Consider the following 24,433-nt stretch of genomic DNA (forward strand, 5'->3'; position numbering starts at 1 on the left):
AGACTTTTAAAAAACAATTGACCTCCGGTCGAGGAAAACTTCAGGTCAGCAGCTAACCTGCAGGTCGTTGTTATACTCCATTTTTCATAATACTAGTCCTAAAAGCACTAACTCTAAACCTGGGGGTGATGGGTTCTCTAATGCCGGCCAAAGTGGAAACTTTCTCACCAAACTTTTTCGTTTCCAGATAGGTAAATAGGTACTTGAGGATGTAGAAGAATGTGTTTTGATGTAGTGCGAAAGCCGTTCCATGTCCGTGGTCCAAGTAGACTGCAGAAGTGAAGGGACTTTTCAGTCTCATTCTGGCAAGATAAACAAGGTGTATTCTATTCTACATTTTTCCTATCTTTCTTTGTTTTCTCTTTCTATTTTTTTTTTTTTTTTTTGTCTTCTTTTTAGAAAGCTTACATGATTCCGTGTCTCTTCTTTCAGGAATGCACGTTCTTCTCAACATCAAGTTCGATCAGGAAGAAGTCATCAACATTCTGGAGATGATCAAGGATTCTGCGTCTGTCCAACCAAAGGCTGATGATGACGAAAAGTCAGATGTAGAGTCAAAATCAGACCACGAGACAAAGGTTGACGAAATTGATGTCGAGGGTCTCGTCAAGTATTGTTCGAGATTGGTACAGACATTGGAGTCCCAGTATCCGAATGCGTGGGATGGATTCATTTATAAATATACGACGGAGCGGGATTCGAACCTGAGCGAAATACAGAGGCGTGTGCTCACCCTCAATATTGATCAGAGCTCACATGCCGAGGTAAGTTAGAAAATAAGAATAGAATAAAATATGAATTTAATAAAGAGGTGCTCTATTAAACTGTTGGTATAATGGAACAACTTGTTCTAAGCTGACAGTCTAAATAAAGCACTACATACTGCCCTGCTTATACTGCTAGAATTAGACTGAAATGTCCCTTTACTCCCACAGTCACAGTCTAAATAAAGTCAAGTATTTGGAAGAAATATTTTTTAAACTGAGATTAATAAAATGTCCTTATTAAATCAACAAACTCCCTAATGGCGTAATTTAGTGTACACAAATACATGAAATTGCCTAGGACAATTTCTACCATCGGATAAGACTTTCCAGCCGAGTCTAATGACAGCAATATTGTCAGTATTGATATTAATAGTTTGGCGCGCTTTCTCAATATATCGGCCCTGATCCAGTGAATGATGTGTGTACCTATCATGTTGTTCCTATCTATTCATTTCAGGTTTACCTCAAGTTAACAGATAGCAAGGCACTGCTTCGTGCTGAAACAGTTAAATATCTAGCAGCTCATGCAGACCCTAGCGAAGTCCGAGAGAGTATTCGACACGTGATTAGTGAGCTGTGGAAAGACGACCAGCCTTGTGTTGTGGACGCGCTTCTTGAATTACCAGAGTCTCTATGGTGTTTAGACATACAGGCGGTGATAGCTACACTGGTACTCATTTCTCAGCAGACTCATAAAACATGGAATGTGACAGCCCAGCGTACCTTGGAAAAATTTCTTGGAAGTGAAATTTGTTTGAGTGTTGAGGGCGAGCATCGGTCGAGTCTTCTCCTTGCACTTCTGCCCTATATGTTTCATAATGATTTGTTCTTGCAGACGGTACTTAAGTCTAAGTATGCAGACAAGGATCCGTTGTTGAAATCTATGAAGATAAACTATCAGAAAACGGCAAACTCGTCCATTGTGTGGGACGCTATGGTTTCCAAATCTGAACACCTACCTCCCAATGAACATATTGTGCGTGCATTATCCCAGCACTTGTACTTCAGGAAACCCATTTACATCACTATCAGCTGTGTACTGTTGTCCTCTAATATTTCATCTCGCGATGATCCTCAACATTTACTCAAGTTATTCAAATTTGTTTCGCGATTCTTTGAAACTCAGAACACGCATTGGAAAGGTCCTACTGATATGAATCATGAAGTATTCCAGCAGTGTTTGTGTGCTTGTTACAAGGGGAAGCTCTCCCTCGCCATCTACTCACACTTCATGCAAGTGTTTATATCTAATCTGGATATGCCTAATAGTTCTGCAGGTATGTGGACCTATTGTACATCTACACCGCTGTCTGCGCTCCTTGTGGAAATGTTTTGTACTTTCGTGAACAAGTGTAATCAGTTTGAGAAGAATGGCCAGAGTGCTCAGCTTAATACCTATGTCGCCATTATGAAACGCTTCATCAAACATTTCATGCCTACTGTTGAGGATCAGATCAAGTTCTATTGTAACTTGAGTTTGAACGCTAACTCTGATGTGAACTTGTCTATCTGGTGTGTGTACATGTTGCATCATTTGATTCAGAATAGTCAAGTCAGCATGGATGCAACATTTGTTCCATACTTCATGGTTCTCTTGTTCTCTCCGAATGAAGTGGTTCGTAAGATATCACTCGATGTGTTGCAATGTTTCACCAATACATTCCAAGGTCTGCTTTCTACCAACAAGACTGGGAGAGGATTCAATGATTTCATCAAAGATCTTATCAAATATCGAGAGGAAATTTATCTGGACAACCAGTGTGTTGTAACATATGTGGGAGAGATACTAAGTGGTAAAGTGTATCATCATGTACTGGATAGTCTAGTTCTGAGTGCGGTACAGGAAGATACGCCTCCCCATGTCACCCTGCAGTTGTTACAAATACTTGCAAACGTACACTCGTGCCATATATTCAAACAATTGATACCACTCACATCACGGATATTAGGTAATACAGAGGAAGATGAAGGTATCAGGATTATAGAGGAGCCACAGTCTCGTATTCTGTTTCATATTCTAACCCGATTCTCTCACAGCACATCTGATATTCTGGATGAGGCTTCATGTTGGGCATGTGTACAGGCGTGTGTACGGAACTTCAATGTGAAGTTAGCACTAGATGGCAACACACTGCTCTGTGCTAATGTTGTGTTCGATAACCTTAAGGCTGATGTGTATGATGAACTGACTAGAGTAGGCAAGGAAAGACTTCTACATTTGTTGCTTGAACTCAAACATGACACTGAGAATGATGATATTCTCATTTGTATCAAGGAGTTCGTGAAGAAAATTTCACTCGACTGTAAATTGATCGAACCATTCCTGAAGGGGATGGCCTCTGGGGAGGTGAAACAGAACACGACTACCACGAAGAAGAGACGCACTGTAGAGCTTCCTACTGTAGACCTCCTCAACACCAAGGAGTGGAAGTTGGGAATAGCCACACTAGAGAGTATTGAACATAAGAAGAAGCTAGACAATGCTCAAGTACTAATACCATACATATTCCAAGTTCTTAAGAAATGTCTGCAGTTTGATGAACAGATCTACGTGGAATATATCAAACAACTTTGTCTGACAAGCATACATAATTGTTATCTGAAAGTTGACAATGTGAATGAGCTTGGTGCTAACTTGTTTGATATTGATGCTGTCGTGGAGAGTATTCGTACTTCTAAAAATCCACAGACCCATCATCAAGCATTACTGCTTCTCTCTTACATTGCCTCTGTACTACCAGATCAAGTACTCAAGAAATTCATGCCAATATTCACCTTCATGGGTAACTCCATACTCCGCCTTGATGATGCTTACAGTCTTCAGATTATCAACAAAGTAATTGAGAATGTAGTACCTGTCATATTGACTGCTAGTGATAACAAATCCAACAACCCTGCACACGCTACAGAAGGCAATGTTGTCGAGGTGTTACGAGTATTTACCGACGCTATCATGGATATCCCAGATCATCGTAGGATTTATTTGTTAGAAAAACTATTGACCACTCTAAACAATGGACACTACTTGTACGTATTTCTAGAACTTATGTTTGAGCGCCATGTTCTTCATCCTGAGCCTGTTCTAGAAGTCAACACAGTCAAGAGATACAACAAAGACCTGAAATCTCAACATGCGAGTGGCATGCCAAAACGGTTAAAGCTCGCGCTGCATGTATGTTCTAAATATCCTCTCAATATTCTGGTTGAGTCTTGCTACAAGCTTGTGCAATTCCTTCAATTTCTTTTTTTTTTTTTTTTTTTTTTTTTTTGTCTTCTTTTTAGAAAGCTTACATGATTCCATGTCTCTTCTTTCAGGAATGCACGTTCTTCTCAACATCAAATTCGATCAGGAAGAAGTCATCAACATCCTGGAGATGATCAAGGATTCTGTGTCTGTCCAAACAAAGGCTGATGATGACGAAAAGTCAGATGTAGAGTCAAAATCAGACCACGAGACAAAGGTTGACGAAATTGATGTCGAGGGTCTCGTCAAGTATTGTTCGAGATTGGTACAGACATTGGAGTCCCAGTATCCGAATGCGTGGGATGGATTCATTTGTTTTTTTTTTTCAAGAGATTTGATAGAGGGAACTGTAACTATTTTATTCTATCACTGAGGTCTCATCGTCCCGAAAGCTAAAGAGGAGGAAGACAAGATAGGATAAAACAGCCGTTCCGAGAACGAACCTTATCCTTCCGGGATAAATTCGGCCCGGGCGGGAATAGAACCCGCGACCTAGCGCTTACAAGGCAGACGCGCTACCTACCAAGCTAACTAGGCTGGCTCTGGAGGAATAAAAGTTTGTTCTATTCATCAGCTCTGTCTATTCTATGACTGGCATAGGGAGCTTCATTTCATATTGATAAAATGTGATGTGATTTATGTGATCGAGATTTTTTTCATAATGTAGGCACTAGGTCCCGTTTTTTTTCTATCAGTAAAACACTTGTGCCAATAATTAATCGATCAGCTGTGACGTTATCTCTCTCCCTCTTCCAGTTCCCAGCCTCTCTCTCTCTCTCTCTCTCTCTCTCTCTCTCTCTCACTCCCCCCACCTCCCCTTTCCTCTCTCTCTCTCTCTCTCTCCTTACAACAGGTTCGTGACAAATATAGGAGAAATACCTATAGGAGAAGAAAGAAAGAGAGAGAATAAAAGGGATATCCTAGATAACAGTAAGATCTGTATGCTATCGCATTCCTACTCGCTACTGCGTGGTAAATACCGAAAATCTTATTTACGAATAATTACCTTGTGTATATTACTCGGATAGAACTAGACTGAAAAGTCCAATCGCATCGCCTGGATAGAGGGACTGGACTAAAAAGTCTCTTCACCCGGAATATAGGGAATGGACCAAAAAGTCCTTTCACCCGAATTAGGACAAGGACTGAAAAGTTCTTTCACATGAGTTTTCCTAATGATCGCATTGACGTGCCGTGAAAAATCATTTGTCCAACAAAGTCTGTTAAATGTCTGTTAAATAAATGTCACACGCGTGCGTAGTGTATCCTTTTCCCTGTGTTAACACGCGAAATCGACACGCAGTCGCGCGTGTTTATTTTCATTCGTCCTGTTTAATGCGTGTTACATAACCTTTAATGCGTGTCAATGGCTATATCCCTTATAGCGCGCGCCAAAAAGTTAGAAATTAGCTTGGAGATGTCATTATTGTAACCGTTTATTATTAAGTTTTGTTCTTTTCTTTTTTGAAGGTTTTTTCCTTTCTTATGTGCTATTTTTATTCTGATGATGCCAGCAATGGCGAAATATATCTGAGTATCTGAATAAACAATAAAAGCCCCCTCCCCCCCAACTGTGCCGAGTATAAGTTACTGGTGTTTTTCTTATCAAGATGAATCTACACAAAGTCACGTCAGAATCTATCAGAACGTTTAATATGAATTTTCACTCTCTCGTTTCAGACGACTCTGAAGAAATCCGCGTCACAACAGTCGCAATACGAAAACATCCAAATAGTCAAACGACGAGCCGCCCTGAGCGACCCCGATCTGCTCGCTTTCCACGCCATGGTGAAATCCCTACGGGCCCAATACCAAGCGTCCGATCCAGAGACGAACATTGGTCTCGTTGTGAGCCCGACATTGACCAATACGTACACAGAGGACACGAGTGTGAAGCTGATCATCTACAACAGTATTCGGAACTTGAACTTCACCTCGAGCGTGTCGGCCAGTATTGAACATGTGATGCTTCATATTGTAAGTACCCTTGGTATTCTGCCTACCCTATTGGTATACATAGGTAGGGCCATCGGCTATACTTATTATTTTCCGTGTCCGGAAAAACCAATGTCAAAGTCAAATATTGTGCCAGTGTGTTGGAGTCTTGATTGTGGTTTCATTGGCTGCTATTAGATCTTGTTGTGTACAGGGTGTCTCAAGATTAGGACAGACAAAACGCCCTATGTCACTGCGACCTGGTTAGATCTTTTGTGACTTTCCCTTTAGTTATCTAGAAGAGACCTAGACTTTTCACGAAGGCCAGGGGTCTTTTAGGACTGATTTCTTTGACTTCTTTAATTGAATGAAACCAATGTCAAAGTCAAATATTGTGCCAGTGTGTTGCAGTCTTGATTGCAGTTTCATTGGCTTCTATTAGACCTTGTTGTGTACAGGGTGTCTCAAGATCAGGACAGACATAAACGCCCTTTGTCACTGCGACCTGGTTAGATCTTTTGTGACATTCCCTTTAGTTATCTAGAAGAGACCTAGACTTTTCACGAAGGCCAGGGGTCTTTTAGGACTGATTTCTTTGACTTCTTTAATTGAATGATTATCCTTGAAAAGTAAAGCAGTCGTTTCTGCCCACCTAACTATTATTATACTTATACCTGACTATCACCTACCTAATTATGATTGTCACCTAACTATTATGGTCCAAAAATAAAATACGAGAGGCATAATAAAATACGAATCTATTTAGAGTTTTCCAATTAATCCATTCCAGGTTTGTGAGCTGGATGCAGGGAGTGCCGAAGACTACGTCCTTAAAGTTTATCACAAGAACGAATATCTGACACTGCATACACTCCTGGGAGAGTATGAGTATGTACATGAGTGTATTAAGCTGGAGGTAGTCGTTTCTGCCCACCTAACTATTATTATACTTATACCTGACTATTACCTACCTAATTATGATTGTCAACCTACCTAACTATTATGGTCCAAAATTTTAGAGAGGCATAATAAAATACGAATCTATTTAGAGTTTTCCAATTTATCCATTTCAGGTATGTGAGCTGGATGCAGGGAGTGCCGAAGACTACGTACTTAAAGTTTATCACAAGAACGAATATCTGACACTGCATACACTCCTTACCTAATTATGATTGTCAACCTACCTAACTATTATGGTCCAAAAATAAAATACGAGAGGCATAATAAAATACGAATCTATTTAGAGTTTTCCAATTTATCCATTCCAGGTATGTGAGCTGGATGCAGGGAGTGCCGAAGACTACGTACTTAAAGTTTATCACAAGAACGAATATCTGACACTGCATACACTCCTGGGAGAGTATGAGTATGTACATGAGTGTATTAAGCTGGAGAGAGATATTGAATTCACCTTGGTAAGTGACTTTTCTTTTCATGAGTTGAATCAGAAACTTAACTTAAGTAACTTTATAACGAGTTTAAGCATAAACTTAACTCAAGTAACTTTATTTTATCAAGTCTTTTAAAAGTGGTGATTTTGTAGACTAATCGCTATATAATACCTACGACTTGTTAACTTAACTTAAGTAACTTTATAACGAGTTTAAGCAAAAACTTAACTCAAGTAACTTTATTTTATCAAGTCTTTTAAAAGTGGTGATTTTGTAGACTAATCGCTATATAATACCTACGACTTGTTAAAGAAGAAGAAGATTCTATTCTACTTTATGTCCCCTTAAATTATATGAGACTTTGGTTAGACTGCGGGGGTTAAGGGACTTTTTAGTCTCATGCGAGCAGAATAAACAAGATGTATTCTATTCCATTCTATTCTATTCTATTCTTCTATATTCCAGGTGATACGCACCCCGTAGTCGCCCTCGAGATCCCGCACCCCGGCTGTGATATTGTATTTCCCCCTCCGTCCTGTGTAGACTTGTTAAGCTCTGGTTAAGCTTAGAAGCTGACTTTGTTAAGCTGACTTGTTAAGCTTAGAAGTATACTGGTTAAATTTGAACCCCAAGTTTTATAATGAGAAGTTGAGAACCTAATAGTCCCCTCTAACTTTGTATTATTCTACTTTGTACTATTCTACTTTATTTTGTAGGTACTTTTTTTTTCTTTAAAAATAAAAATAAGCAAATCTAAATAAATAAATAAAGGTCTTATTATAAAATTTACAAGCTCTGGTTAAGCTTAGAAGCTGAATTTGTTAAGTTGACTTGAGAACCTAATAGTCCCCTCTAACTTTGTATTATTCTACTTTATTTTGTAGGTACTTTTTTTTCTTTAAAAATAAAAATAAGCAAGGTTTTATTATAAAATTTACAACTATTCTGTACCAAAAGACCTTGTTTAGACAGTGGGAGTAAAGGGACTTTTCAGTAGTATAAATAGATTATATATTATATTGTATTCTATTCTATTCTATTCTATTCTTTCTGACTCCCCATGACTTCACGTGACGTGACGTTAGTGTTTCTACCTTTATAGCCCCCATCTAATTTTCCATCCTCAGCTTCACAAAGATCAACTGGACCGATCGCTTTCTGTACCAAATACACAAGACCTTGTTTAGACAGTGGGAGTAAAGGGACTTCTCAGTCTCTTTTCAGTAGTATAAATAGAGTATATTCTATTCTATTCTTTCTGAATCCCCATGACTTCACGTGACGTGACGTGACGTTAGTGTTTCTACCTTTATAGCCCCCATCTAATTTTCCATCCTCAGCTTCACAAAGATCAACTGGACCGATCGCTGGCTAGGACATCTCAAGACGATCTTAACGATGCTGCCCTGACACTGGACGATCTGCTGCCCAAGGAAATGATTCAACCGATTTCCCATGAATCGCTTCTCATTCTTCTGGAAACCTTTGAATCCGAAGTAGAACGATACGAGAAGCATCAGAAACAGAGCAAGAATGTCGTGCAAAGTGTGAAAGCGTTGTGCACGCTGCTAGCACACTGGACGATCTGCTGCCCAAGGAAATGATTCAACCGATTTCCCATGAATCGCTTCTCATCCTTCTGGAAACATTTGAATCCGAAGTAGAACGATACGAGAAGCATCAGAAACAGAGCAAGAATGTCGTGCAAAGTGTGAAAGCGTTGTGCACGCTGCTAGGTAAGTTTTTGAAGTATTAGGAGTATAGGAGTATGAATTTGATGGCACATTCGTATTTCGTTCTCTTTTGACAAATTTTTTGATGGCAAATTCGAGGAAATCAGGCTGTATGTCGTAATCTCTTTTGACAAAATTTTTGATGGCAAATTCGAGGAAATCAGGCTGTATGTCGTAAATTATTGGTATGAATTTGATGGCACATTCGTATTTCGTTCTCTTTTGACAAATTTTTTGATGGCAAATTCGAGGAAATCAGGCTGTATGTCGTAAATTATTGGTGTAAAAAAAAGTGGATAAAACTTTCGAAATTTTTTGATATTGGCTTGTTACAAGCGCATATTTCGTGAACCATCATTCCTAGAACCCTTACATGTACACCGATTGATTTCTCGTGAAAAGTTACATAGGAAAGACTCCTTGGTCATCTTAAATAATCTAATGGAAACTCTTGTTAAAAAAAAAATCATGTTGAAATATTTGGAGATATCACAGAGAGGAGAGAGGGAGCAGAGAGAACCTTCCAGTCTGAAAGCAGAAAAGAGAATGAGCTCTGACAAAAATCTAGGTCTGAAGAAACCTCCCCTTGACCCCCTACTACCAAAAACCATGTAAGGGGTCAGGGGAAATGTAGGGGGTTGACATTGATTCGACTGTATTTGTCAACGTGATTAGGAAGTTGTTGAAACATAAGACGTTATCTCTGAGGAAGAGATGTTTGGATATGTTGAACTGGAGACTTCAACAGAAGCATATCTTTCAACAGGAGGACTTGCTTAGGAGGACTGAAGCCCTTACCCAAGTGGGATGAAAAAAGATTGGAGAATTAATGTTGAACAGGCTTGGGAACATTACCTACTTGAAGAAAAAAAAAAATCTGTTGTGACGCAGTGGGGATAGGGTGGAAAATCTTGAAAAAGTAGACTGGAAATTTGGGAAAAAATGGACTGGAGAACCGAGAAAAGTCAGGGAATTTTATTTTTCCATTTTGGTAGACACCCTGGTATATGACATTGAGGATGGTGGCCTTGTGGAATGATATGAGTTTGAGGAACTGAAGTAGAGAATTAATTTGAAATATTAACTTGTAGTTCAGTGAAATGTAAGCCCCTTGTTCTTGGGCCCTATCGGTCGGCGAATTTGACCTTAGCAATTACAGTTCCTTCTATTAAACCTCATAAACAAAGGACTCTCTGGTCTCACTGTCTCAGAATAGAGCATTGTAATCCTACTGGTCGGCGAATTTACAGTTCCTTCTATTAAACCTCATAAACAAAGGACTCTCTGGTCTCACTGTCTCAGAATAGAGCATTGTAATCCTACCTCGGTGGTGTAGTGGTCAAGACGCTCGCCTGGTAAACAGGAGGGCGTGGGTTCCCAGCCGAGGTATGGAATTTTATCCTCAATATAATTTGAGAATTTGACCTACTGCTGGAGTAAAGGGACTTTTCAGTCCTATACGAGCAGTATAAATATCCACTATTATCATATTTCAGGGAACGTCGAAACTCTTGAGATCAGCACCGCTCTGGAAGAGTTTATCGCCGCCGACCCTAGTACACCTGTGAGCAGCAACGTTCAGCTTGGTGATGAAGTGGATGATAACTATACCTTTGTTAAGCTACAGACTCGGCCTCAGCACTCCGAGCAATTTGAGGCTAAGCGGGAGAAACTGTTTGAAGCCGTTCAAGCTCTGGAAGAGTTTATCGCCGCCGACCCTAGTACACCTGTGAGCAGCAACGTTCAGCTTGGTGACGAAGTGGATAATAACTATACCTTTGTTAAGCTACAGACTCGGCCTCAGCACTCCGAGCAATTTGAGGCTAAGCGGGAGAAACTGTTTGAAGCCGTTCACAATTTGGTGACCATGTATTGTCATGCGTTTCGGGTGAACTTTATGATTCTGCCGTGTGAGGAGGTAAATATTTTTAATGTTGATTATTTAATATACCTTGTTAATGCTTTCGGCTAAGACTACAAAATCCCATTATGCCAACAGCATAAAAAGGTCTCATTTATTTAGAGCAGAATTAAGGTATTTGTAACTCTATAAGTATGTTTGTATTAGTACAGTTGATAATATGAATTTAAGACAAACTGCACTCAATATAAAAATAATAATAACGGAACGAAACTTTGTAGAGTACGTAAAAAGACGGCCAAAAAATTTCTTCAAGACTTTGTTAAGCTGTGTACTACACAATAGTCGATGTTGTCTGTACACTGCCTCGACAACATAGTTTCACCTCGTCGATTATGTGTGGACACAGCTTTGGGGGTCATTTCCATTCGCGGCGAAATCAAGCTGTCCATTAAGTACGAGCGCATGCGCAATAGTCTCACGGTGATGGTACAACACGTAAAGGAGCTGCAGGGTTGCCAACCGTACGTTATTTCCCGGAACAATCCGTATTTTTGTCAAAAATCAAATGTTCCGCCGGAACAAACGTGCAAGGAGTCTCACAGGATGCGAAACTTGACCTCTGAACTGGAAGGCCTTCATGCAATGCTACAAGACACGCCCACCTGTTTACCCCTCTCTCCTAGTCTGGAGGTTAAAGGTAAGATAATATAAAAAGGGTTGAGTGGAAATTTAAGTGATATACCTACCTCGGTGGTGTAGTGATCAAAACGCTTGCCTGGTAAACAGGAGGGTGTGGGTTCGATCCCAGCCGTGTCAGGGAATTTTATCCTCATTTATTTGAGAATTTAACCACATAATAATAGATCTCTAAAGGTTAGGTGGTAGAGAACGCCTCCGGCGTCTCAGGTGGGGGATGACTTACAGCAAGACATGCTTACATTGCAAATGATTCGTATCATGGATAAGATGTGGCTACGTGAGGGTTTGGATCTCAAGATGGTAACATTTTCCTGTGTGCCCACCGGACACAAGAGAGGTAACTAACTATTCACTTTCCATCATCATAGCATTGATGATGGAAAGTGAAAATTCAATCAATGCAAATTCAATCAATGCAAATAACAATACTTCCGATTCTGATCTAAACACTAATACCATTCACAATGATATACAGTATAATGAATTTTGACACTCTCCAGGAAAACGAATTCCTGGGTGGTATATCCTGTCCTCTCCATGATCTGGAAATGGACACGGAGGTGACTGCATGGCACCCCCTGGACAATGTAACCACTAGGGACATCTGAGAGCTTTCTGACCCGTGCCTGACTCGGGGTGTGCGTCCATATTTGGTGCACCTACCCATATTTGGTGATCTTGTACCATAGACTGGTATAGAATTTAGGGTAGGTGCTCAAATACAGGCTATTCACTTTCCATCATCATAGCATTGAATGGAACCGTGGTGAAATTCACGATTAAATAAATAATAAAGTACCAATCGTGAACCTCGGTAGTGAAGTCATTAGCACCGCGGTGGACTTCGGATCTGGAGGTTGGTGGTTCGAGTTCAAATTTATCGAGACGTTTCAAGTAGGGGACGACATTTGTGGCAAGTATTTGAGGAGTTAATTTTTCCCTTTAGTGAAAGGAGGGAGGAATGTGGTTGTAGGATTAAAATAATAACAATAATAATAATGAATGAATGAACGGATGAATAAATGATAAAATAAATCTACAATTCACAGACTTACTTAATAAGTTAATACATTTACAATGGTCACCTTCTGTATATCTCATTATTTATTTGTAGTTCATATTAACCTTTTATTCTTCATACATATTTCGAGACATGGTCTTCACTTGACTGGAGTGAAGACCATGTCTCGAAATATGTATGATATCGTACTTGACCATTATCTCAAACTAAACAAAACTTTTATTCTTCTTTTCCCCCAGGAATCATAGAAATGGTTCAGGACGCGGAAACCCTGAGGAAAATTCAGGTGGAGTTAGGTCTGACCGGTTCATTTAGGGGATTTTCATGAAATTTTTTGTGGTTGTTGAGAAGAGTACTGAGGGTGACATAGGCTATTTAAATTTGTCGTATTCCATCCCGATTCAAAATGGCAGCACCTCAAAGTTATGACTCTTATGCCACGCTGATCCCGTACAAAGGACGGTCAACCACTAGTAATAATAATGAATGAACGGATGAATAAATGATAAAATAAATCCACAATTCACAAACATACTTTAATACATTTACAATGGTCACCTTCTGTATATCTCATTATTTATTTGTAGGTAGTTCATATTAACCTTTTATTTTTCTTTCCCCCAGGAATCATAGAAATGGTTCAGGACGCGGAAACCCTGAGGAAAATTCAGGTGGAGTTAGGTCTGACCGGTTCATTTAGGGACAGACCAATAGCGGAGTGGTTGGCCAAACATAACCCTAGTGCCCTGGAATATGAGAGAGCAGTGGCAAACTTCACGGCATCCTGTGCAGGTAAAGTCATACTTTGAAATTGGAGAGGCAAATTCAAGAAAATCAATGTTGGATCGCAAATAATAATAATAAAACTTAGGTATTGTGAAGGACTTTTAGGCATTCAAGGTCTAGTAAATGGTATAAACCCATGATTAGATATGGATAGAGGTTGCTCACTGACTCTCAATCCGAAGTTGCTGGGTTCGAATTTCGGTCTCGACGGAAATTGTCCCAGACTTTTCTCTTTTCATTCCTTCGTATAATTAGGCATTGATATGTAAAAGAATGTGACTTGAAATAATGCGAATATGGATCTGAGGATCTTTTTAAAATGTTACCTCGTATTTCCTTACTCCTACTTTGAAATTTGAGAGGCGAACTCAAGAAAACCCCAAGGTTGGATGGATTGCACGAAAAAAACTAGGTATTGTGAAGGACTTTTTGGCATTCAAGGTCTAGTAAATGGTATAAAACCATGATTAGATATGGATAGAGCTTGCTCACTGACTCTCAATCCGGAGTTCCTGGGTTCGAATGTCGGTCTCGACGGAAATTATTGTCCCAGACTTCTCTTTTCATTCGTATAAGTAGGCATTGATATGTAAAAGAATGTGACTTGAAATAATGCGAATATGGATCTGAGGATCTTTTTAAAATGTTACCTCGTATTTCCTTACTGTCTCAGGTTACAGTGTTGCCACCTATGTCCTGGGTATATGTGACCGGCACAACGACAACATCATGCTCAAAACCAGCGGGCATCTGTTCCACATTGACTATGGTAAATTTCTCGGTGATGCCCAAATGTTTGGCAACTTCAAGCGGGATCGCACCCCGTTTGTGCTCACTCCGGATATGGTCTATGTGATGTTTTTTTGGGGTCCTCCGTGACCGAATGGGGTATCACACTTGGCTTGCACGCCGGAGGTCCCGGGTGCGCTTCCCGATGTAATACTAATACTGTGATGCCCAGAAAGTTCTGAAGAGGCTATTGCTTCACCACAAATAATTCATGATAATTTTGATGTGATGGCTTTTGGGTGGTCATAGTCCAGTGGTTCTTTCTTGCCATGCAAGAATTATATCCTTCTTCTAAGACCTCTCTTATTGTTCACATCTCCTTAGATAATAACTTTTAAGAGGATCTTTTTTTTTTACTCCTATCTGTTTCCACTCATCCGTTTGCAAAGCTACAGTTTTTAGTAGAAAAAAAGAAGTAGAAATTCTACTAGAAACTTTCTACTCATTAATTACTCGACTATCACCAACCTCAGTGGTGTAGTAGTTAACGCTAGATCTGGAGGTTGGTGGTTCAAGTCCAAGCCAAGTCATAAAAATTATCTAGGTATAATAATTGGGGAACGATATTTGTGACAAGTATTTAAGTATACTTGACAGTCTTCACACAATTAAAAATTCATATTTCCAGTCTACAAAGTTCGGGCCTGACAGTGGGCAGATCCAATATCAAACAGGTGGCAGAGAAGCGTCGTCACGATATTAAAAGGTTTCTGGATTCCCTGTTTATGATGGCGGACGAAATATGTCACTCGGATTTGGTCTACACGTTCTTTCATCCTTTACTAAGAGACCAGCAGGATGCTAATATTCATCAGACCAAGCTTAAAGGCAAGTTTTTTTTTTCTAATAATAGTGCTTATTTATACTGCTCGCATAGGACTGAAAAGTCCCTTTACTCCAGCAGTATGCTACTACTAAGATTGTGGTCAAATTCTCAAATTATATTGATAAAGTTCCATACCTCGCCTCGGCTGGGACTGAACCCACGTCCTCCTGTTTACCAGGCGAGCGTCTTGACCACTACACCACCGAGGCAGGAAACGCCTCTGGAGTAGTTTTTGGGGGTCATAGTCCAGTGTTAATGCGCTTGCTTGTCATGCGAGCCAAGGGTTCGACCGAGGTCTCACAGATCTGTCGATTTTTTCCTCCTCACAACATTATTCAGAGCTTGTATTTAGGAACTTTTTGAGGAGCTTGCATTTAAGAGCTACGTTTTTTTTCTATTCTATTTCTACTCGTCTGTTGCTGTTTGCTGAGCTAGTGTTTCTACTTTCTACTTATCAATTTATTACTCTACTATTTTCAGTCTACAAAGTTCGGGCCTTACGGTGGGCAGATCCAATATCAAGCAGGTGGCAGAGAAGCGTCGTCACGATATCAAACGATTTCTGGATTCCCTGTTCATGATGGCGGACGAAATATGTCACTCGGATCTGGTCTACACGTTCTTTCATCCTTTACTAAGAGACCAGCAGGATGCTAATATTCATCAGACCAAGCTTAAAGGCAAGTTTTTTTTTTCTTTCTTTCTTTTTGCCAAGGTCTTATTGGTCCGAAAGCGAAGAGAGAAAGAAGACAGGATAGGAGATAGCCAGTCGTTCTGAGAACGAAATATTTCATATCAAAGGCTAAGTTGAAGCGACTAACGGAGGATAAATGCTAATAACAGTTAAAGTTGTCAGCCTAGTTACCTTGGTTGGTAGCGCCTCTGCCTTGTAAGGACTTGGCCTAGACTCCAATTAGAAATTTCATTAGAAACCTTCAATGCAAAATAAATTGGATTGTTTGTAATGCAACATAATTATTGTGATAAAAGACAGCGGCGATATAAATTTGTATGACGGTTTCCTTTGCAGAGCGCAAAAGCGTCAAACAAATGGAGTCTGAACGGCGCTCCATTCGCGGCGAAATCAAGCTGTCCATTAAGTACGAGCGCATGCGCAATAGTCTCACGGTGATGGTACAACACGTAAAGGAGCTGCCCATGGTGGGGGGCCAAGAGCCGAGTAGTTATGTCAAGGTGTATCTACTGCCGGATGCCACCAAGAGCACCAAACGGAAGACCAAGGTGGTCAAGAAGAGTTGTAACCCGTCCTTCATGGAAAATGTAAGTTAACCTCCGTGGCCGAGTGGGTAGGCTTGCAAGCCGAAGGTCCCGGGTTCGATTCTCGGTGGGGTCAGCGTTTTTCGTCAGTCCTCACTACATCACTAATTTGTTGTTATTGTTGTAGGGGCTGAATGATGATGACAGAATAAAGAAAGGATATCCTTTTCTTTTTTCTTTCTGCCATACACCGACCCAATGGTCTCTAGCTATGTTTAATTGGCTCATCCTGAACCGCAGTTAACCATCGTGAGGACTTGTGCTTGTTCTTTAAAAGCAGAGAGAACTCTTTGAAACTGCCAGCTAGCTAGGCTGATTAGGGTTAGCTGTTCTCTCCCCTGTTTATATTCCCACAGCCAGACGCTAGTCTACTCTCTGTTTAACGTCCTCTAGCCAGACAGTCTGAACCGCAGTTAACCATCGTGAGTACTTGTGCTTGTTCTTTAAAAGCAGAGAGAACTCTTTGAAACTGCCAGCTAGCTTGGCTGGTTAGGGTCAGCTGTTTTCTCCCCTGTTTATATTCCCACAGCCAGACGCTAGTCTACTCTCTGTTTAACGTCCTCTAGCCAGACAGTCTTAACTAGAAGGCAGTTAGTCGAAATGGTTGCCTTCATATTCATTTATGTTGGATTTCACCAATATTTATTCAGTCATTAAAACTCCTGTTAAGCTAACAGCCAGTTAAGTTCCATTTAATTAAGGAGCGCGGTAGCGCTCCGCCCCGCCAAGTCAAGAAAGTTTGACCGCGCTACTAGAGATTTGTATTAGCTTAACAGGGCTGTTAAGCTAACGGGCTGTTTGAGGCTGGGAAGAAGGTTGGTGAAATCCACCATTAGTCATTTTAGGTTCCCATCCATGAGCGTTTTTCTCAACTCCTCTCTTCTTTTTACCTCCTCAGCTTGTATATCGTCTCCCGTACGAAATCATCCAGCATCGTACCCTCCAGGCTACTGTATGGACCCATGACACTCTCTAAAAAAAAGAGGTTTGATAGAGGGAAATATAAGTAACTGCTAAGGGACTTTTCAGTCCCGGGTCCCGTCCAGTCCCAGTCAGTCCCGAGAGTAAAGGGACTTTTCAGTCCTATGCTGGTAGTATAAACAAGGTATATTCTATTCTATTATCGTCCCGAGAGCGAAGAGAGAAGGAGGATAGGACAGGAGAAAGCCAGCCGTTCCGAGAACGAACCGGAAATCAAAAAGAGTTAATAAAAAGAGGTTTGATAGAGGGAAATATAACTGCTAAGGGACTTTTCAGTCCCGGGTCCCGTCCCAGTCCCAGTCAGTCCCGAGTGTAAAGGGACTTTTCAGTCCTATGCTGGTAGTATAAACAAGGTATATTCTATTCTATTCTATTATCGTCCCGAGAGCGAAGAGAGAAGGAGGATAGGACAGGAGAAAGCCAGCCGTTCCGAGAACGAACCGGAAATCGAACCTGCGACCTAGGGCTTACAAGATAGACGCGCTATCAACCAAGCTAACTAGGCGGGGGAAAAAAGTTTGTTAGAAGTGAAACAACGAAGTTATAATCCCGAAATCGAGGATAGGAGAAAGCGAGCCGTTCCGAGAAGGAAACTTATCTTGTTCAGGATGAAGTTTCGTCCCGGCCTGGGACCGAACCCACAATCTGACGCTTACAAGACCAGCGCGATAACTTAAAGATAACTGTTCTGGGTGTTGTACTTTCATTACAAAAACATGATTTTATTTTATGGGGGAAAAAAAAATACACACAGCTGTAGTAATTTTCTAGTCCATCGGCCCAGTGGGCTAAAAATTTGTTACAATTACTCAAGGATGCATTATTTTGTTCTTATTTAGGTTGGTATTCCTAATGGTCTAGCCAAAGTACTTCTAGCTGCACATTCCTGGGACTACGCCTGTCTCAATGATCTTCATTCTATGTTGCATTCGTGGGCCCCTCTAGATCCTGTTCCTGCCTTACAATTACTATTGCCTTGGTAAGTACGCCTTACATGAGGCAACCACCCTGAGTGGTGTAGTAGTTGGCGCGGTGGACTTCGGATCTATAGGTTGGTGGTTCGAGTCCAAGTCGCGTCATAAAATTTAGCGTATTGTATTTAGCCGGGAACGACATTTGTGACAAGCATTTATGCTTAACACAATTAAGATTCCTTTTTTCTTCTTCTCAGGTGGGGGATGACTTACAGCAAGACATGCTTACATTGCAAATGATTCGTATCATGGATAAGATGTGGCTACGTGAGGGTTTGGATCTCAAGATGGTAACATTTTCCTGTGTGCCCACCGGACACAAGAGAGGTAACTAACTATTCACTTTCCATCATCATAGCATTGATGATGGAAAGTGAAAATTCAATCAATGCAAATTCAATCAATGCAAATAACAATACTTCCGATTCTGATCTAAACACTAATACCATTCACAATGATATACAGTATAATGAATTTTCTCCTACAACTGAAACTGAAATACATAAAATTGTAATGTCATTACATAATAAATGTTCTCCCGGTTATGATAATATACAGACCATCACAATCAAAACCATTTTACACCATATTCTGAAACCTCTTACTTTATGCCTTACAATTACTATTGCCTTTGTAAGTATGCCTTGCAATTACTATTGCCTTGGTAAGGATGCCTTACAATTACTATTGCCTTGGTAAGTATGCCTTACAATTACTATTGCCTTGGTAAGTATGCCTTACAATTACTATTGCCTTGATAAGTGTGCCTTATAATTACTATTGCCTTGGTAAGGATGCCTTACAATTACTATTGCCTTGGTAAGTAGAGCTGTATTTTCCTTTCGGAAACTGAAACGATTTCCCCTCTTCAAGATGGCGTATACCCCACCCTTGATCTTCGATGGTTGGGAATATGTCATTTTGGATTTCCAATGGTTTAGTGCAGGCGCTACCACGCCACCTAGTTGTTAAAATGAGCTTCGGAAGAGGGGAAATCGCCTCAGTTTCAGAACCTGCCTAAATGGTTGTAGTGTTCAAGACGCTTGCCTGGTAATCAGGAGGGCGTGGGTTCAATCACATCAACTGGTCCAATTGACCAAAACAATAGTAGTGGCCTGCTGAGGTAAAGGGACTTTTTAGTCCGCACCCCCTCCAATATCCTACTAGGTACTTGTATGTTAAAAAAGAAATATAATAATAAAATAAATAATCAACTATCGTCTCTGGACTGTTTTCAGTTTCCCAGACTGTGAAGTCCGTCGCGTGGCTATGTCCTGGATAGAGAACATCTCTTCTGATGAACTTGTGGACTATCTAGCCCAGCTGGTCCAGGCCCTCAAGTCTGAAACCTACGAAACAAATGCCCTTGCTCAGTTCCTACTCAAGAGGGCGCTGCTGTCACCTCGTGTGGCGCATCATTTGTATTGGCTACTCATTCAGGTGTTACCGGGACATTCACCACAGGTATTTATTCTATTAAATAGAATAAGGAAGAGGAGTAAAAGGAGAAATCAGGAAATCACAGATTCAAAACACGGCTCACTTTACCCACAAGACAAGAGAGGCAACTCTCTTAGCATGGGAAAGTTTGCATCCATTGATTTCTATGCCCTAAGGAAATAATTAAAATACCTAATACTTCTTCTTTTTCTTCGCTTTTTCCCGTGTTTAGACAGAGTCGGCGTTTTTCGTCAGCCCTCAATCAGTCCTAGGGTGATCGCTTTTGGGCTGACATTTGGTTTTGGCTACAAATTTTACGAGCGTATGCCCAACGCACTTAAAATACCTAATACTGACCTTGAACATTGAAAAACTTACAGCTTGAAAATCCTGCATTCCTGCCATAAATAATAAGACTTTGATTTGGATCATTCACTCCCCACACCTGTCAATCCCTAACCGAAGGTACATTGATTGGGAAAGGACATTTATGGCTTTAATTATGCTTACTTAACCTATAAAAAAAATGGTGTTTTAGCGCCGTTTTTATGTCGTAGCAATGAAACAACTGCTACATTAGCATGCCCATCCCGTAGTATGTCCCATCAAATGGGCGATAAATTTCTTAATTCTCGAACGTTGTTTTGTTTTTCAGAACTCTGATATAGATGACATCACGATAAGTGAAGCTAGAAGTCATCGCAGGTTACAGCTTCTACTCCGAGCTCTCATAGCTACGTGTGGGGAAGCACTGAGGAAGAGGTTTATGTGTCAGCAACTACTAGTCAAGGTAAGTGAAGTCTAGTGGTTGATTGTTGATTTAGATTCCTAGTCGGTGGAACCACTTTTTTTTTTCAAATAAATTACACCAACAAAAATAGTCAATTGTACTTATGATGTAATATTGTAACTGGAACTTGGCCTGGCGCACGGCTGTGCGCCTAGTTATGCACTGATTTTTTTTTTTTTTTTCTTTTTTTTCAAGGTGTTTGATAGATAGAACTGTAACTGCTAAGGACTTATCGTCCTGAAATCAAAGAGGGAATGAAGACAGGATATTAGAAAGCCAGCCGTACCGCGAACAATTATTATCCCTTCAGAATAAAATCCGCCCTGGGTGGGGATCGAAGCCGCGGCCTAACGTTTACAAGACAGCAGACGCGCTACCAACCAAGCTAACTGGGCTGTCAAATTTGCTTTTTTAGAAGGTATTTCGCCTTGAAGGAACAAAGTATCCACTAATTTTTCCCATGTTATTTGTCTCGTCTCTCCACAGAACTTACACTCAATAGCTGAGAACATCAAAACGTGCAAGGAATCCCATAGAATGCGAAACTTGACCTCTGAACTAGAAGGCCTTCATGCGATGCTACAAGACACGCCCACCTGTTTACCCCTCTCTCCTAGTCTGGAGGTTAAAGGTAAGATAAGATAAAAGGCGAAATCGAAGAGAGAAGGAAGACAGGATATTAGAAAGCCAGCCGTTCCGCGAACAATTATTATCCCTTCAGAATAAAATCCGCCCTGGGTGGGAATCGAAGCCGCGGCCTAACGCTTACAAGACAGCAGACGCGCTACCAACCAAGCTAACTGGGCTGTCAAATTTGCTTTTTTAGAAGGTATTTCGCCTTGAAGGGCTGTGGTACCCACAAAAATTGTGGAAAAGCTCTCTGCTTCTCTGCGGGAGTAAAGGGACTTTTTAGTCTCATTTGAGGAGGGTAAACAAGGTATATTCTAATCTATCAATTTCAGCTAACAGCGATAGCTCAGAGCCGGAAATAACTCAGGTCGAGCTAGGCTGGACTTCTCTTCAGTTCTTCAACTTCAACCGTCAGATGGCGTCCGGCCATTATCTTCTGTCCCTGTGGCCTCCCTCCTGTGATAAGCGTGTAGGTCCTGCCCCCGCCCCTGCTAGTCATCCTCAAGGTAATTATAGTTTTATTATTATTCTTAATACATGTTATTATTACTTTTATTCTACTGTACGAGTAGGACTGAAACGAAAATAGCGGTCATCTAAAGTCCTGACAAATACGAAGTCTTTTTGAACCTTTTCGAAATTTTGGCCTTAAATAGCGGCCGAACCGTAAATGTCTAGAGACCCAGCAGAGGGACACATTTGATCTAATTCTTAATACATGTTATTATTACTTTTATTCTACCGTACGAGTAGGACTGAAACGAAAATAGCGGTCATCTAAAGTCCTGACAAATACGAACTCTTTTTGAACCTTTTCGAAATTTTGGCCTTAAATAGCGGCCGAACCGTAAATGTCTAGAGACCCAGCAGAGGGACACATTTGATCTATAATTTTGGCCTTAAATAGCGGCCGAACCGTAAATGTCTAGAAACCCAGCAGAGGGACACATTTGATCTATATACGTAAATTTTTGAAACTTTCTGCAAAATTTGAGCGCCCTGAGGCTAACGTAAAGTGGTGAGAACCGTGACCTCCTTTTGAACTTTTATTATTCTACTAGTATTCTATTATATATTTGATCTATGTACGTAAATTTTTGTTCTGTAAAATTTGAGCGCCCTGAGGCTAAAGGTAAAGTGGTGAAGACCGCGACCTCCTTTTGAGCTTTTATTATTCTACTGTATTCTATTATATTCTAAGTTAACATATTCTGTTCTATTTTACTTTATGTTCATAACCGAGGCAACTGGAAATTGTTGTCTAAAAATGCCGACCCCACTTGAGTGGGAAAAGGTAAAAAAGAAGAAGAAGAACCGCGACCTCCTTTTGAACTTTTATTATTCTACTGTATTCTATTGAATTCTAATTTATTCTATTTTACTTTAATCTATTCTACTTTATTCTATTCCTAACTCCATATTACTAACCAATGAAGAGGAAGAAGAACCATCTCCTCAGAGGTTGAAATCCACATGGGACTTGTTTTTATTGTAACCTAATTATCAAAAAATAAAGACATCATATTCAAAATTCTATTCTATTCTACTTTACTCTATTCTACATTGGGACGCATCATGCTTATTAGACTACTCATTTTGAACTACCCAGGGAGCACTTATGGTTTTAGAGATTTACCATGGAAGCGAGTAGTATTACTCCCCATCACTCAACAAGCTGTCATGAATGCAGACCACCTGCAGACATGCCCAGAACTCACGGATCAAGACAACATCATCGCAAAATATTGGGACGCGAGGAGGAAAATGACCTGATAGTCAATTCCCAGCATTTGATACCAACCAACCAACCAACCAACCAACTTTACTCTATTCTATTCTATTCTATTCTATTCCAGGTGATACGCACCCCGTAGTCGCCCTCGAGATCCCGCACCCCGGCTGTGATATTGTATTTCCCCCTCCGTCCTGTGTAGACCCCCCCACTGTAGACCCCCCGGACACTGTAGACACCTCGTGCTACGAATTCTACAGTCTGGATGACAACACACAGCAGACCCTGCTCAACCTGTGCGAGGAGACGATATTCGTCCGGCCCCGCCTGGAAGATCGGGAAATCAGTGGAAATTTAAGTGATATATCTACCTCGGTGGTGTAGTGATCAAAACGCTTGCCTGGTAAACAGGAGGGTGTGGGTTCGATCCCAGCCGAGTCAGGGAATTTTATCCTCATTTATTTGAGAATTTAACCACATAATAATAGATTTTTAAGGGTTAGGTGGTAGAGAACGCCTCCGGCGTTAACCTCGCCTGGTTACCTTCTCCTCAAGAGTTCATTATTAGTAAGATTCGAGGGGTTGGGTGGAAATTTCAGTAATATCTTCTTCTTCTTCTTCCTAGCCTTTTCCTATTTAAATAGGATCAGCGTTTCTTGTCAGCCTCTTCCAGGCAGCCCTGTTGTGTATGTGTACCTCATGTCCTTTGAAAAATAAAATTAAAGGTACTTGTCTGATTTGGTTTTCTATTTTCATGTTGTTCTAGGTGTAGATGTACGTTCATGTTCCTATTTCCCGTCCAATACACTGCCGCTGAAAATATCGTTCCTATCTTCAGAGCAGCGACCTATTCCTGCCATCTTCAAGGTAAGTAAGTAAGGTCAATTATGAATTCACCGAATGAAGTGAGGTCGAAGTTTTTACTCGGCGAAAACTTTTTAAGCCTCCCTGATTGAAACTTTTTAGTCAGATTGAGTTAAGCCAATTTTGGTGAAATTTGGTAGATGTAAAGGAAATGTGTTCATTTGGGCTGCAATTTACCTTGGGGGCCCCATTAGAGACCTAAAAAGTGTAGACTCACCTCTTCGGCCGAGTGGTTGAGAGTCAAACCCGGGGCTGCTGGGTTCGAATCCCGACCAGGGCGAACATTTTCTGACTAAACTTTTCCGTTCCTGATGGGTATCGATGCAAAAGAATATTCCTTCTGGACTGAAAAAGCGGTGCCGAAGTACAATCACTAAACTAACAAATATGTTATGGGTGTTCTTCAGTATATAACTTAGACAGACCTATTTTAAAGTTCTCTATGATATATTATTCGTGAGGCAACCAACCTGAGTGGTGTAGTGGTTGGCGCGGTGGACTTCGGATCTGGAGGTTGGTGGTTCGAGTCCAAGTCGCGTCATAAAATTTAGCGTATTGTATTTAGCCGGGAACGACATTTGTGACAAACATTTATGCTTAACACAATTAAGATTCCTTTTTACTTTCCTTATCCTATAGGAAGGAAAGTAATGTAATCGGGTCAAAATTTCGATGGTCAGTTTTTAGTG

At 40.6% G+C, this 24,433-nt stretch overlaps 3 protein-coding genes across 3 annotated transcripts; all 3 read left to right on the forward strand.

Annotated features, from left to right (window-relative positions):
• Positions 1–428: 428 nt before the first annotated feature.
• On the forward strand, positions 429–3,999 carry LOC108253787 (HEAT repeat-containing protein 1 homolog; the record flags this gene model as incomplete). Its single annotated transcript, XM_017448425.2, has 2 exons — positions 429–764; positions 1,225–3,999. Coding segments are annotated over exons 1-2 (3,105 nt in total), but the record flags the coding sequence as incomplete, so codon positions are not given.
• An 85-nt stretch (positions 4,000–4,084) lies between these two features.
• On the forward strand, positions 4,085–17,317 carry LOC103520162 (phosphatidylinositol 4-phosphate 3-kinase C2 domain-containing subunit beta-like). The gene is made up of 15 exons (XM_026831393.1): positions 4,085–4,276; positions 5,692–5,988; positions 6,737–6,862; positions 7,215–7,361; positions 8,678–8,745; positions 8,910–9,073; positions 10,567–10,988; positions 11,526–11,624; positions 11,841–11,970; positions 13,279–13,446; positions 14,114–14,297; positions 14,858–15,061; positions 15,536–15,735; positions 16,086–16,336; positions 17,232–17,317. Exons 1-15 carry the CDS (start codon positions 4,085–4,087, stop codon positions 17,307–17,309), a joined length of 2,730 nt encoding a protein of 909 aa, XP_026687194.1. The 3' UTR covers positions 17,310–17,317.
• A 605-nt stretch (positions 17,318–17,922) lies between these two features.
• Positions 17,923–23,747, forward strand: LOC103520165 (phosphatidylinositol 4-phosphate 3-kinase C2 domain-containing subunit gamma-like; the record flags this gene model as incomplete). The annotated part of the gene is made up of 6 exons (XM_008485260.1): positions 17,923–17,964; positions 18,154–18,293; positions 19,527–19,752; positions 20,384–20,518; positions 21,005–21,149; positions 23,647–23,747. Coding segments are annotated over exons 1-6 (789 nt in total), but the record flags the coding sequence as incomplete, so codon positions are not given.
• Positions 23,748–24,433: the final 686 nt, after the last annotated feature.

This window comes from Diaphorina citri, unplaced genomic scaffold (assembly GCF_000475195.1).
Source record: "Diaphorina citri unplaced genomic scaffold, Diaci psyllid genome assembly version 1.1 scaffold3285, whole genome shotgun sequence".
Classification (NCBI taxonomy): domain Eukaryota; kingdom Metazoa; phylum Arthropoda; class Insecta; order Hemiptera; family Psyllidae; genus Diaphorina; species Diaphorina citri.